At 43.5% G+C, this 16133-nt stretch overlaps 1 protein-coding gene across 1 annotated transcript in view; it reads left to right on the top strand.

Moving 5' to 3' along the window:
- tars1 (threonyl-tRNA synthetase 1) overlaps nucleotides 1–16133 on the top strand; it is a 46169-nt gene that overhangs the window by 21895 nt on the left and 8141 nt on the right. Inside the window, exons 10-16 of the mRNA XM_065011305.1 lie at nucleotides 3628–3726; nucleotides 7998–8164; nucleotides 8360–8522; nucleotides 8965–9102; nucleotides 15356–15433; nucleotides 15586–15686; nucleotides 15931–16035. Of these exons, the coding sequence (XP_064867377.1) occupies nucleotides 3628–3726; nucleotides 7998–8164; nucleotides 8360–8522; nucleotides 8965–9102; nucleotides 15356–15433; nucleotides 15586–15686; nucleotides 15931–16035 (851 nt within the window). The remainder of the gene's footprint in view (nucleotides 1–3627; nucleotides 3727–7997; nucleotides 8165–8359; nucleotides 8523–8964; nucleotides 9103–15355; nucleotides 15434–15585; nucleotides 15687–15930; nucleotides 16036–16133) is intronic.

The following is a 16133-nucleotide window of genomic DNA, read 5'->3' as shown; positions in this document are numbered from 1 at the left end:
AAATGGTTTATAAACAACAGGTGTAGACGAACAGTGAAATGCTTACTTACAGACCCTTCCCAACAATGCAGAGAGAAGAATGTAGTAAATATGATAACACAAGTAATAAATGCACAATTAGTAGAAAATAACATGGTTATATACAGGGAGTATCAGGTAATAACATGGCTATATACAGGGAGTACCAGGTAATAACATGGCTATATACAGGGAGTATCAGGTAATAACATGGCTATATACAGGGAGTACCAGGTAATAACATGGCTATATACAGGGAGTATCAGGTAATAACATGGCTATATACAGGGAGGTAATAACATGGCTATATACAGGGAGGTAATAACATGGTTATATACAGGGAGTATCAGGTAATAACATGGCTATATACAGGGAGTACCAGGTAATAACATGGCTATATACAGGGAGTATCAGGTAATAACATGGCTATATACAGGGAGGTAATAACATGGCTATATACAGGGAGTACCAGGTAATAACATGGCTATATACAGGGAGTACCAGGTAATAACATGGCTATATACAGGGAGTACCAGGTAATAACAAGGCTATATACAGGGAGGTAATAACATGGCTATATACAGGGAGGTAATAACATGGCTATATACAGGGAGTACCAGGTAATAACAAGGCTATATACAGGGAGGTAATAACATGGCTATATACAGGGAGTACCAGGTAATAACATGGCTATATACAGGGAGTACCAGGTAATAACATGGCTATATACAGGGAGTACCAGGTAATAACATGGCTATATACAGGGAGGTAATAACATGGCTATATACAGGGAGTACCAGGTAATAACAAGGCTATATACAGGGAGGTAATAACATGGCTATATACAGGGAGTACCAGGTAATAACATGGCTATATACAGGGAGTACCAGGTAATAACATGGCTATATACAGGGAGTACCAGGTAATAACATGGCTATATACAGGGAGGTAATAACATGGCTATATACAGGGAGTATCAGGTAATAACATGGTTATATACAGGGAGGTAATAACATGGCTATATACAGGGAGTATCAGGTAATAACATGGCTATATACAGGGAGTATCAGGTAATAACATGGCTATATACAGGGAGGTAATAACATGGCTATATACAGGGAGTACCAGGTAATAACATGGCTATATACAGGGAGGTAATAACATGGCTATATACAGGGAGTATCAGGTAATAACATGGTTATATACAGGGAGTACCAGGTAATAACATGGCTATATACAGGGAGGTAATAACATGGCTATATACAGGGAGTACCAGGTAATAACATGGCTATATACAGGGAGTACCAGGTAATAACATGGCTATATACAGGGAGTACCAGGTAATAACATGGTTATATACAGGGAGTACCAGGTAATAACATGGCTATATACAGGGAGGTAATAACATGGTTATATACAGGGAGTACCAGGTAATAACATGGCTATATACAGGGAGTATCAGGTAATAACATGGCTATATACAGGGAGTATCAGGTAATAACATGGCTATATACAGGGAGTACCAGGTAATAACATGGCTATATACAGGGAGTATCAGGTAATAACATGGTTATATACAGGGAGTATCAGGTAATAACATGGCTATATACAGGGAGTACCAGGTAATAACATGGCTATATACAGGGAGTACCAGGTAATAACATGGTTATATACAGGGAGTATCAGGTAATAACATGGTTATATACAGGGAGTACCAGGTAATAACATGGTTATATACAGGGAGGTAATAACGTGGCTATATACAGGGAGTACCAGGTAATAACATGGCTATATACAGGGAGTACCAGGTAATAACATGGCTATATACAGGGAGTACCAGGTAATAACATGGCTATATACAGGGAGTACCAGGTAATAACATGGCTATATACAGGGAGTATCAGGTAATAACATGGCTATAAACAGGGAGTAGAAAATAACATGGCTATATACAGGGAGTAGAAAATAACATGGCTATATACAGGGAGTATCAGGTAATAACATGGCTATATACAGGGAGTACCAGGTAATAACATGGCTATATACAGGGAGTACCAGGTAATAACGTGGCTATATACAGGGAGTAGAAAATAACATGGCTATATACAGGGAGTACCAGGTAATAACATGGCTATATACAGGGAGTACCAGGTAATAACATGGCTATATACAGGGTAGAAAGTACCAGGCTATATAGGGGTACAGGTAATGGTTATATACAGGGAGTATCAGGTAATAACGTGGCTATATACAGGGAGTAGAAAATAACATGGCTATATACAGGGAGTATCAGGTAATAACATGGCTATATACAGGGAGTACCAGGTAATAACATGGTTATATACAGGGAGTACCAGGTAATAACATGGCTATATACAGGGAGTACCAGGTAATAACATGGCTATATACAGGGAGTACCAGGTAATAACATGGCTATATACAGGGAGTACCAGGTAATAACATGGCTATATACAGGGAGGTAATAACATGGCTATATACAGGGAGTACCAGGTAATAACATGGCTATATACAGGGAGTAGAAAATAACATGGCTATATACAGGGAGTAGAAAATAACATGGCTATATACAGGGAGTATCAGGTAATAACATGGCTATATACAGGGAGTACCAGGTAATAACATGGCTATATACAGGGAGTAGAAAATAACATGGCTATATACAGGGAGTACCAGGTAATAACATGGCTATATACAGGGAGTACCAGGTAATAACATGACTATATACAGGGAGTACCAGGTAATAACATGGCTATATACAGGAAGTACCAGGTAATAACATGGCCATATACAGGGAGTACCAGGTAATAACATGGCTATATACAGGGAGTACCAGGTAATAACATGGCTATATACAGGGAGTACCAGGTAATAACATGGCTATATACAGGGAGGTAATAACATGGCTATATACAGGGAGTACCAGGTAATAACATGGCTATATACAGGGAGGTAATAACATGGCTATATACAGGGAGTACCAGGTAATAACATGGCTATATACAGGGAGGTAATAACATGGCTATATACAGGGAGTACCAGGTAATAACATGGCTATATACAGGGAGTAGAAAATAACATGGCTATATACAGGGAGTAGAAAATAACATGGCTATATACAGGGAGTACCAGGTAATAACATGGCTATATACAGGGAGTACCAGGTAATAACATGGCTATATACAGGGAGTACCAGGTAATAACATGGCTATATACAGGGAGTAGAAAATAACATGGCTATATACAGGGAGTAGAAAATAACATGGCTATATACAGGGAGTACCAGGTAATAACATGGCTATATACAGGGAGTACCAGGTAATAACATGGCTATATACAGGGAGGTAATAACGTGGCTATATACAGGGAGTACCAGGTAATAACGTGGCTATATACAGGGAGTACCAGGTAATAACATGGCTATATACAGGGAGGTAATAACGTGGCTATATACAGGGAGTATCAGGTAATAACATTACTGGGTCCTGTCTTTAGAGGGGTAGGGGGGAACTGATCAGTGACGTGGTGCAGATGTCCTCCTGGTTAGTATCTGCTGTAGGGTAACACTGATCATTCAACTCTCTCCTACAGGAACAGGATCTGTTCTTCTTCCATGATCTGTCTCCAGGCAGTTGTTTCTTCCTGCCTAAAGGATCCTACATCTACAACAGTCTGGTGGACTTCATCAGGGTGAGTAGTCATTGCCATAAGATGGGCAGCCCCTGTAGAATGGGAACTCTGTCTGTTCTATGTCTGATAGCCCTAGAGTGAGCGCTGTAATTATCTCTATAGGTACGGTATCTCTCCCTATGGGTTAGGTACAGTATATATCTAACCCTATAGAGAACTGTGAGGCTTCCAGGCGGTGGTAACATTACCTTTGGACCAGGGCTATTTAACTGGTAGCCAGATGCAGTACCTTTGGACCAGGGCTATTTAACTGGTGGCCAGATGCAGTACCTTTGGACCAGGGCTATTTAACTGGTGGCCAGATGCAGTACCTTTGGACCAGGGCTATTTAACTGGTGGCCAGATGCAGTACCTTTGGACCAGGGCTATTTAACTGGTGGCCAGATGCAGTACCTTTGGACCAGGGCTATTTAACTGGTGGCCAGATGCAGTACCTTTGGACCAGGGCTATTTAACTGGTGGCCAGATGCAGTACCTTTGGACCAGGGCTATTTAACTGGTGGCCAGATGCAGTACCTTTGGACCAGGGCTATTTAACTTATTAATCCAGACTGGCCCTTTCTGAACATGAATAATAATCCGCCGTTCCGTGCCAAAATAACAAGCACTGTGGTGGTTTATATAGGGGGCTTTCTAGCCCCTATGAGACGGTGATGTGTTTTTCTTCTAATGAAATTGGTTCTAGCGTTTGAGCGGTTTAAGCTACAAACGGTTTTGGTTACATTCCTGAAAGCTATGGTTCTCAGCTACACAGACCTGCTGTTTCCTCTGATGCTCTCAAGGACTCGTTTAGACCAAAGAAACACCTAATGACTTGAGGGGAATCCATTCAGAGCGTTCTTCCTTCAGACTGGAATTTAACCTAATTTGTAAGTCGCTCTGGATAAGAGCGTCTGCTAAATGACTTAAATGTAATGTAATGTAACCTGATTTGACATGTCTTTATTTATTGAGATGCTTAGTTTATTAATTTTTCAGATTTGAACATAATAACCTTTGAAGCTTTTTAAAAGTTTAAATAAATGATGGTGCGTGAGCGCCTTTTTCAATGATGTATTTTTGTTGCATCTCGACTTTAATTGGTTGAGTGCCCTCCGGTTCCCTAATTACTTTAAGCAACATTTATTTTGAAGGGAAGTGCTTTATTGGTGTGTTGCTTCTTTATACAGTTCCTACGAATAATCGCATGTGGAGAATCTCTGCCCCCCCCTGCAATTAACCACGCCCCCGTAATAACCACGCCCCCGTAATAACCACGCCCCCGTAAGAATATCGTTGAATAGACCCCTAACATCTGGGCTCTCGAGTGGCGCAAGGCTCTGCATCTCAGTGTGTTTGGCTGGTGTAGGCTGTCAATGTAAATAATAATTTGTTCCTAACTGACTTGCCTAGTTTAAAAAAAAATATATATATAGAAAATAATCTGTACTGAACAATAACATAAATGCAACATGTAAAGTGTTGCATTTAACCCTACCTACCCGAAAGCATAGTGGCAACTGTAAAGTTTGGTGGAGGAGGAATAATGGTCTGGGGCAGTTTATGGTTCAGGCCCTTTAGTTCCAGTGAAGGGAAATCTTTAACGCTACAGAATACAATGACATTCTAGATGATTCTGTGAACTTTGTGGCAACAATTTGGTGAAGGCACTTTCCTGATTCAGAATGACAACGCCCCCATGCACAAACTGAAGTCCATACAGAAGTGGTTGGTAGAACAGTGTGGCAGAACTTAACTGGCCCACACAACCCTGACCTCAACCCTATCGAACACCTTTGGGATGAATTGGAACGCCGACTGTGAGCCAGGACTAATCGCCCAACATCAGTGCCCAACCTCACTAATACTGTTGTGGCTGAATGGAAGCAAGTCCCCGCAGCAATGTTCCAACATCTAGTAGAAAGCCTTCCCAGAAGAGTGGAGGCTGTTATAGCAGCAATGTTCCAACATCTAGTAGAAAGTCTTCCCAGAAGAGTGGAGGCTGTTATAGCAGCAATGTTCCAACATCTAGTGGAAAGCCTTCCCAGAAGAGTGGAGGCTGTTATAGCAGCAATGTTCCAACATCTAGTGGAAAGCCTTCCCAGAAGAGTGGAGGCTGTTATAGCAGCAATGTTCCAACATCTAGTAGAAAGCCTTCCCAGAAGAGTGGAGGCTGTTATAGCAGCAAAGGGGGGACCAGCTCCATATTAATGACTTAGCAGAAGAGTGGAGGCTGTTATAGCAGCAAAGGGGGGACCAACTCCATATTAATGACTTAGCAGAAGAGTGGAGGCTGTTATAGCAGCAAAGGGGGGACCAACTCCATATTAATGACTTAGCAGAAGAGTGGAGGCTGTTATAGCAGCAAAGGGGGGACCAACTCCATATTAAAGCCTTCCCAGAAGAGTGGAGGCTGTTATAGCAGCAAGGGGGGACCAACTCCATATTAAAGCCTTCCCAGAAGAGTGGAGGCTGTTATAGCAGCAAGGGGGGACCAACTCCATATTAATGACTTAGCAGAAGAGTGGAGGCTGTTATAGCAGCAAGGGGGGACCAACTCCATATTAAAGCCTTCCCAGAAGAGTGGAGGCTGTTATAGCAGCAAGGGGGGACCAACTCCATATTAAAGCCTTCCCAGAAGAGTGGAGGCTGTTATAGCAGCAAGGGGGGACCAACTCCATATTAAAGCCTTCCCAGAAGAGTGGAGGCTGTTATAGCAGCAAGGGGGGACCAACTCCATATTAAAGCCTTCCCAGAAGAGTGGAGGCTGTTATAGCAGCAAGGGGGGGGTCCAACTCCATATTAATGACTTAGCAGAAGAGTGGAGGCTGTTATAGCAGCAAAGGGGGGACCAGCTCCATATTAATGACTTAGCAGAAGAGTGGAGGCTGTTATAGCAGCAAAGGGGGGACCAACTCCATATTAATGACTTAGCAGAAGAGTGGAGGCTGTTATAGCAGCAAGGGGGGACCAACTCCATATTAATGACTTAGCAGAAGAGTGGAGGCTGTTATAGCAGCAAGGGGGGGACCAACTCCATATTAAAGCCTTCCCAGAAGAGTGGAGGCTGTTATAGCAGCAAGGGGGACCAACTCCATATTAAAGCCTTCCCAGAAGAGTGGAGGCTGTTATAGCAGCAAGGGGGACCAACTCCATATTAAAGCCTTCCCAGAAGAGTGGAGGCTGTTATAGCAGCAAGGGGGACCAACTCCATATTAAAGCCTTCCCAGAAGAGTGGAGGCTGTTATAGCAGCAAGGGGGACCAACTCCATATTAAAGCCTTCCCAGAAGAGTGGAGGCTGTTATAGCAGCAAGGGGGACCAACTCCATATTAAAGCCTTCCCAGAAGAGTGGAGGCTGTTATAGCAGCAAGGGGGACCAACTCCATATTAAAGCCTTCCCAGAAGAGTGGAGGCTGTTATAGCAGCAAGGGGGGACCAACTCCATATTAAAGCCTTCCCAGAAGAGTGGAGGCTGTTATAGCAGCAAGGGGGGACCAACTCCATATTAAAGCCTTCCCAGAAGAGTGGAGGCTGTTATAGCAGCAAGGGGGACCAACTCCATATTAAAGCCTTCCCAGAAGAGTGGAGGCTGTTATAGCAGCAAGGGGGGACCAACTCCATATTAAAGCCTTCCCAGAAGAGTGGAGGCTGTTATAGCAGCAAGGGGGGACCAACTCCATATTAAAGCCTTCCCAGAAGAGTGGAGGCTGTTATAGCAGCAAGGGGGACCAACTCCATATTAAAGCCTTCCCAGAAGAGTGGAGGCTGTTATAGCAGCAAGGGGGACCAACTCCATATTAAAGCCTTCCCAGAAGAGTGGAGGCTGTTATAGCAGCAAGGGGGACCAACTCCATATTAAAGCCTTCCCAGAAGAGTGGAGGCTGTTATAGCAGCAAGGGGGCCAACTCCATATTAAAGCCTTCCCAGAAGAGTGGAGGCTGTTATAGCAGCAAAGGGGGGACCAACTCCATATTAAAGCCTTCCCAGAAGAGTGGAGGCTGTTATAGCAGCAAGGGGGGACCAACTCCATATTAAAGCCTTCCCAGAAGAGTGGAGGCTGTTATAGCAGCAAGGGGGGGCCAACTCCATATTAAAGCCTTCCCAGAAGAGTGGAGGCTGTTATAGCAGCAAAGGGGGGACCAACTCCATATTAAAGCCTTCCCAGAAGAGTGGAGGCTGTTATAGCAGCAAGGGGGGACCAACTCCATATTAATGTCCTTGATTTTGTAATAAGCTGTTGGACTAGCAGGTGTCCACATGCGTTGAGTCATGTCGTGTCTCTGTCTCTAGTCTGAGTACCGTAAGCGAGGCTTCCAGGAGGTGGTAACCCCTAACATCTATAACAGTAAGCTGTGGCAGGCATCAGGCCACTGGCAGCACTACAGTGACAACATGTTCTCCTTCGAAGTGGAGAAGGAGGTGTTCGCCCTCAAACCTATGAACTGCCCGGGACATTGGTGAGTACAGCTTTAGGGCTTTTCATACTACTGAGCTACTGGTGAGTTATCCTCTACTGAGCTGGCCTGGTTACCCATAATTACCCTGGTTACCAATCTATTTAGAAGAAGAATAAGCGCCAGCACAGTTTGGTGCAGGTTCACCCTGTCTCTTTCTCTCACGGTGACTCTTCTCCTCCCCCCCCCCATTTCTAGTCTGATGTTTGACCACCGACCGCGGTCCTGGAGGGAGCTGCCTCTGCGAATGGCTGACTTCGGCGTGCTGCATCGTAACGAGCTGTCTGGCGCTCTGACTGGGCTGACCCGGGTACGACGCTTCCAGCAGGACGATGCCCACATCTTCTGCACCATGGACCAGGTAAGCATTATGGGGACTGGGCCAGGTAAGCATTATGGGGACTGGGCCAGGTAAGCATTATGGGGACTGGGCCAGGTAAGCATTATGGGGACTGGGCCAGGTAAGCATTATGGGGACTGGGCCAGGTAAGCATTATGGGGACTGGGCCAGGTAAGCCAGTCAGACTGGCCTTAACCCTCCTGCGGGTCAGGCCTTAACCATCCTGCGGGTCACTGCGGGTCAGGCCTTAACCCTCCTGCGGGTCAGGCCTTAACCCTCCTGCGGGTCAGACACACTCCTCTTCTCCATGTAGCGCCACACGGCACGGGTCAGTTAGCGACTTCACCCCCTGGGATAATCTTCCAGTGCACCATGTCAGCTATCAAAACTATTTTAGACACCATGAAGCCTTGACTAAGGCTGAAGGAAAATTGTGTGGTTTTGTCTTTTCCTCAACCTCCAGATTGAGGAGGAGATTAAGGGCTGTCTGGACTTCCTGCGTACAGTCTACGAGTGTTTTGGTTTCTCCTTCAAACTCAACCTGTCCACCCGGCCTGAGAAGTTCCTGGGAGAGCCTGCGGTCTGGGATCAGGCTGAGAAGGTAACGACCCTTTATAAAGTCTAAGTTTCAATGTCACAGGCCCATGCCACAGGCCCATGCCACAGGCCCATGTCACAGGCCCATGCCACAGGCCCATGCCACAGGCCCACAGTGAAATGCCACTCACAGCTCGAACCAAACAAGGTTGTAATCAATGACAATGTAATACTACAAATAACAAGGGAGAACAAAAACACACAAGATATAAAAATAACTTAAAGTAAGCAAGAATACAAGTTAATACCATACTAGATACAGGGTCAGTTAATACCATACTATATACAGGGTCAGTTAATACCATACTATATACAGGGTCAGTTAATACCATACTATATACAGGGTCAGGTAATACCACACTATATACAGGGTCAGTTAATACTATATACAGGGTCAGTTAATACCACACTATATACAGGGTCAGTTAATACCATACTATATACAGGGTCAGTTAATACCATACTATATACAGGGTCAGTTAATACCATACTATATACAGGGTCAGTTAATACCATACGATATACAGGGTCAGTTAATACCATACTATATACAGGGTCAGTTAATACCATACTATATACAGGGTCAGTTAATACCATACTATATACAGGGTCAGTTAATACCACACTATATACAGGGTCAGTTAATACCATACTATATACAGGGTCAGTTAATACCATACTATATACAGGGTCAGTTAATACCATACTATATACAGGGTCAGTTAATACCATACTATATACAGGGTCAGTTAATACCATACTATATACAGGGTCAGTTAATACCATACTATATACAGGGTCAGTTAATACCATACTATATACAGGGTCAGTTAATACCACACTATATACAGGGTCAGTTAATACCATACTATATACAGGGTCAGTTAATACCATACTATATACAGGGTCAGTTAATACCATACTATATACAGGGTCAGTTAATACCATACTATATACAGGGTCAGTTAATACCATACTATATACAGGGTCAGTTAATACCATACTATATACAGGGTCAGTTAATACCATACTATATACAGGGTCAGTTAATACCACACTATATACAGGGTCAGTTAATACCACACTATATACAGGGTCAGTTAATACCATACTATATACAGGGTCAGTTAATACCATACTATATACAGGGTCAGTTAATACCATACTATATACAGGGTCAGTTAATACCATACTATATACAGGGTCAGTTAATACCACACTATATACAGGGTCAGTTAATACCACACTATATACAGGGTCAGTTAATACCACACTATATACAGGGTCAGTTAATACCATACTATATACAGGGTCAGTTAATACCATACTATATACAGGGTCAGTTAATACCATACTATATACAGGGTCAGTTAATACCATACTATATACAGGGTCAGTTAATACCACACTATATACAGGGTCAGTTAATACCATACTATATACAGGGTCAGTTAATACCATACTATATACAGGGTCAGTTAATACTATATGCATACATACTATATACAGGGTCAGGTAATACCATACTAGATACAGGGTCAGTTAATACCATACTATATACAGGGTCAGTTAATACCATACTATATACAGGGTCAGTTAGTACCATACTATATACAGGGTCAGTTAATACCATACTATATACAGGGTCAGTTAATACCATACTATATACAGGGTCAGTTAATACCACACTATATACAGGGTCAGTTAATACCATACTATATACAGGGTCAGTTAATACCATACTATATACAGGGTCAGTTAATACCATACTATATACAGGGTCAGTTAATACCATACTATATACAGGGTCAGTTAATACCATACTATATACAGGGTCAGTTAATACCATACTATATACAGGGTCAGTTAATACCATACTATATACAGGGTCAGTTAATACCATACTATATACAGGGTCAGTTAGTACCATACTATATACAGGGTCAGTTAGTACCATACTATATACAGGGTCAGTTAATACCATACTATATACTTTGTCAGTTAGTACCATACTATATACAGGGTCAGTTAATACTATATACAGGGTCAGTTAGTACCATACTATATACAGGGTCAGTTAATACCATACTATATACAGGGTCAGTTAATACCATACTATATACTGGGTCAGTTAATACCATACGATATACAGGGTCAGTTAATACCATACTATATACAGGGTCAGTTAATACCATACTATATACAGGGTCAGTTAATACCATACTATATACAGGGTCAGTTAATACCATACTATATACAGGGTCAGTTAATACCATACTATATACAGGGTCAGTTAATACCATACTAGATACAGGGTCAGTTAATACCATACTATATACAGGGTCAGGTTAGTACCATACTATATACTTTGTCAGTTAATACCATACTATATACAGGGTCAGGTTAATACCATACTATATACAGGGTCAGATAAATATATACAGAAATATTCCTAGAAAATATTCCTATTCATGAAAATCACAAGTGAAATATATTGAGACACAGCTTAGCCCTTTGTTAATCAACCTGTCATCTCAGATTTTCAAAATATGCTTTACAGCCAAAGCAAAACAAGCTTTTGTGTAAGTTTATCGATAGCCTAGCATAGCATTTTGTCCAGCTAGCAGCAGCTAACTTGGTCACGGAAATCAGAAAAGCAATCAAATTAAATCATTTACTTTTGAGCTTCGGATGTTTTCACTCGAGACTCCCAGTTAGATAGCAAATGTTCCTTTTTTCCAAAAATATTATTTTTGTAGGCGAATAGCTCCGTTTGTTCTTCACGATTGGCTGAGAAATCGCCCAGAAATTGCCATCACGAAAACGCTGAAAAATATTCAAAATTAGCTCCATAATATCGACGGAAACATGGCAAACGTTGTTTATAATCAATCCTCAAGGTGTTTTTCAAATATCTATTCGATAATATATCCACCGGGACAATTGGTTTTTCAGTAGGACCGATTGGAGTAATGGCTACCTCTGTATTTTACGCGAGAATCTCTCTAGGAGCATCAGGTGACCACTTGCGCAATGTAACCGCTTACAGATATTCTTCAACATAAAACTACGTCACAATGCTGTTAGACACCTTGGGGAATACGGAGAAAAAGTAATCTGGTTGATAGCCCATTCACTGCTCAATAGGGACGCATTGGAACGCAGCGCTTTCAAAACCTGGGGCACTTCCTGATTGGATTTTTCTCAGGCTTTCGCCTGCATCATCAGTTCTGTTATACTCAGACAATATTTTTACAGTTTTGGAAACTTTAGTGTTTTCTATCCTAAGCTGTCAATTATATGCATATTCTAGCATCTTATCCTGACAAAATATCCCGTTTACTACGGGAATGTTATTTTTCCAAAAATGAAAATACTGCCCCCTAGTCACGGTTAAATACTTCTTTCTTTACTTAGTTGAATGTGCTGTCAACAAAATCACACAAAAATTATCAATGGAAATCAAATTTATCAACCCATGGAGGTCTGGATTTGGAAAAGCTCTGTGACACGTCAGGGTCCACACATTCAGACTGGTCTTTCTCCCTCATTCATAAGAATACAAGCCTGAAATGATTTCTAAAGACTGTGGACATCTAGTGGAAGGCATAGGAACTGCAAATTGAGTCCTAAGTCAATGGATACTGTAATGGCATTGAATAGAACTACAAAAAATAAAAATACTTCCTGAATGGATTTTTCTCAGGTTTTCGCCTGCCAAATCAGTTCTGTTATACTCAGACACTATTTTAACAGTTTTGGAAACTTTAGAGTGTTTTCTATCAAGATCTACCAGTTATATGCATTTCATATCTTCTGGACCCGAGTAGCAGGCGGTTTAATTTGGGCATGCTTTTCATCCAAAATTTCGAATGCTGCCCCCTACCCTAGAGGTTAAGACACTAACAGCTTACAGACGGTAGGCAATTAAGGTCACAGTTATGAAAACTTAGTAGGCTTCTTTAGTGTCCTGACTGAAAAACACCAGAAGAAAGATGCCCAGGGTCCCTGCTCATCTGCGTGAACATGCCTTAGGCATGCTGCAAGGAGGCATGAGGACTGCAGATGTGACCAGGGCAATAAATGTCAATGTCCGTACTGAGACAGCGCTACAGGGAGACGGGATGGACAGCTGATCGTCCTCGCAGTGGCAGACCAGGTGTAACACCTGCACAGGATCGGGACATCCGAACATCACACCTGTGGGACAGGTACAGGATGGCAACAACAACAACTGCCCGAGTTACACCAGGAACGCACAGTCCCTCCATCAGTGCTCAGACTGTCCGCAATAGGCTGAGAGAGGCTGGACTGAGGGCTTGTAGGCCTGTTGTAAGGCAGGTCCTCACCAGACATCACCGGCAACAACGTCGCCTATGGGCACAAACCCACCGTCGCTGGACCAGACAGGTCCAGAAAAAAGTGCTCTTCACTGATGAATCACGGTTTTGTCTCACCAGGGGTGATGGTCGGATTCACGTTTTTCGTCGAAGGAATGAGCGTTACACCGAGGCCTGTGCTCTGCAGTGGGATTGATTCGGAGGTGGAGGGTCCGTCATGGTCTGGGGCGGTGTGTCACAGCATCATCGGACGGAGCTTGTTGTCATTGCTGGCAATCTCCACGCTGTGCGTTACAGGGAGGACATCCTCCTCCCTCATGTGGTACCCTTCCTGCATGACCCTCCAGCATGACAATGCCACCAGCCATACTGCTCATTCTGTGTGTGATTTCCTGCAAGACAGGAATGTCAGTGTTCTGCCATGGCCAGCGAAAAGCCTGGACCCACGTCTGGGACCTGTTGGATCGGAGGTTGAGGGCCAGGGCCATCCCCCAGAAATGTCCGGGATCTTGCAGGTGCCTTGGTAGAAGAGTGGGGTAACATCTCACAGCAAGAACTGGTAAATCTGGTGCAGTCCAAGATGAGGAGATGCACTGCAGTTTTTAATGCAGCTGGTGGCCACCCAGATGCTGACTTACTTTTGACCACTCCTTTATTCAGGGACACATTATTGTTGAATCTCAAATATTTACCCATGTTAAGTTTGCTGAAAATAAATGCAATTTACAGTGAGAGGGTGTCTTATATACAGGGTCAGTACCCTGTCGGCGTGCATAGAGTGCAAAAATAAGAACCTAATACAAAAGTCAAATCATATAGTCAGTGTAGCTATTTAAGTCTTATGGCTTGGGGATAGGAACTGTTCAGGAGCCTGTTGGTGTCAGACTTGATGCATTAGTACCGCTTGCCGTGCGGAAGCAGAGAGAACAGTTTATGGCCTGGTTGTTGGTAGTCTTCCTTTCACACCACCTGATAAAGAGGGCTGGATGTCAGGGAGCTCAGCCCCAGTGATATCCTGGGTTGTCCTCACTACCCTCTGATAAATAGGGCTGGATGTCAGGGAGCTCAGCCCCAGTGATATCCTGGGTTGTCCTCACCACCCTCTGATAAATAGGGCTGGATGTCAGGGAGCTCAGCCCCAGTGATATCCTGGGTTGTCCTCACTACCCTCTGATAAATAGGGCTGGATGTCAGGGAGCTCAGCCCCAGTGATATCCTGGGTTGTCCTCACCACCCTCTGATAAATAGGGCTGGATATCAGGGAGCTCAGCCCCAGTGATATCCTGGGTTGTCCTCACCACCCTCTGATAAATAAGGCTGGATGTCAGGGAGCTCAGCCCCAGTGATATCCTGGGTTGTCCTCACTACCCTCTGATAAAGAGGGCTGGATGTCAGGGAGCTCAGCCCCAGTGATATCCTGGGTTGTCCTCACCACCCTCTGATAAATAGGGCTGGATATCAGGGAGCTCAGCCCCAGTGATATCCTGGGTTGTCCTCACCACCCTCTGATAAATAGGGCTGGATGTCAGGGAGCTCAGCCCCAGTGATATCCTGGGTTGTCCTCACTACCCTCTGATAAATAGGGCTGGATGTCAGGGAGCTCAGCCCCGGTGATATCCTGGGTTGTCCTCACTACCCTCTGATAAATAGGGCTGGATGTCAGGGAGCTCAGCCCCAGTGATATCCTGGGTTGTCCTCACTACCCTCTGATAAATAGGGCTGGATGTCAGGGAGCTCAGCCCCAGTGATATCCTGGGTTGTTTATGAAGGGTTAATGTAAAGTTAAGCGTATACTGTTATATATGGTTATATACTGGTGATATGTGGTTGTTATGGATAAGAGTCTCTGCTAAATGACAAATGTAAGTTGGTCATTTAGCAAACCTCCCAACTCTGTTCTCTCCTGTGTGATTGCAGCAACTGGAGAACAGTCTGAATGAGTTTGGCGAGAAGTGGGTCCTCAACCCTGGAGACGGGGCCTTCTACGGACCGAAGGTAAGACCGACCAATGGTGTCACGTTGTATTGAACTTCATAAGGATCAAAAGGGAATATGGTGTCTCATCTAAACTCATCATGGAGGAATGGAAACATTACTAATATGCCAAGCGGTAGTGACGCCATGCTGTGTGTTGTACCCGGTTGTAGATTGACATCCAGATCAAGGATGCTATTGGTCGATACCATCAGTGTGCCACCATCCAGCTGGACTTCCAGCTACCAATCCGCTTCAACCTCACCTTTGTCAGGTAACACTTCCTCTGACATCTCTGTAACACAGGTTGCGATTGGTTGCTAGACAGGAGTTTGTTGACAGAGCAGCATCGTGATTGGTCACATTTTTTCTAATGGTCTTCTGTAGTTGGTTTGTCAACTGGCAAGAAATGGGGAGAACAGGGTCACTGTGTGGAGCTATTGTGAAGACTTATTTTTATGCTAGATGTGTCTGATGGAAATGTGTGTGTGTGTGTGTGTGTGTGTGTGTGTGTGTAGCCATGATGGAGACGATAAGCAGAGGCCAGTCATCATCCACAGAGCCATCCTGGGATCAGTAGAGAGGATGATTGCTATCCTCACTGAGAACTACGGAGGGAAATGGTGAGGGGCTATATTAGTACTGATACTACTACTGTCTAATATTAGTACTGATACTACTACTATCTAATATTAGTACTGATACTACTACTGTCTAATAT

This window comes from Oncorhynchus nerka, linkage group LG27 (assembly GCF_034236695.1).
Source record: "Oncorhynchus nerka isolate Pitt River linkage group LG27, Oner_Uvic_2.0, whole genome shotgun sequence".
NCBI lineage: Eukaryota > Metazoa > Chordata > Actinopteri > Salmoniformes > Salmonidae > Oncorhynchus > Oncorhynchus nerka.
Note: the sequence above shows the minus strand (reverse complement) of the source record. Positions and strands in the feature narration are given on the sequence as shown.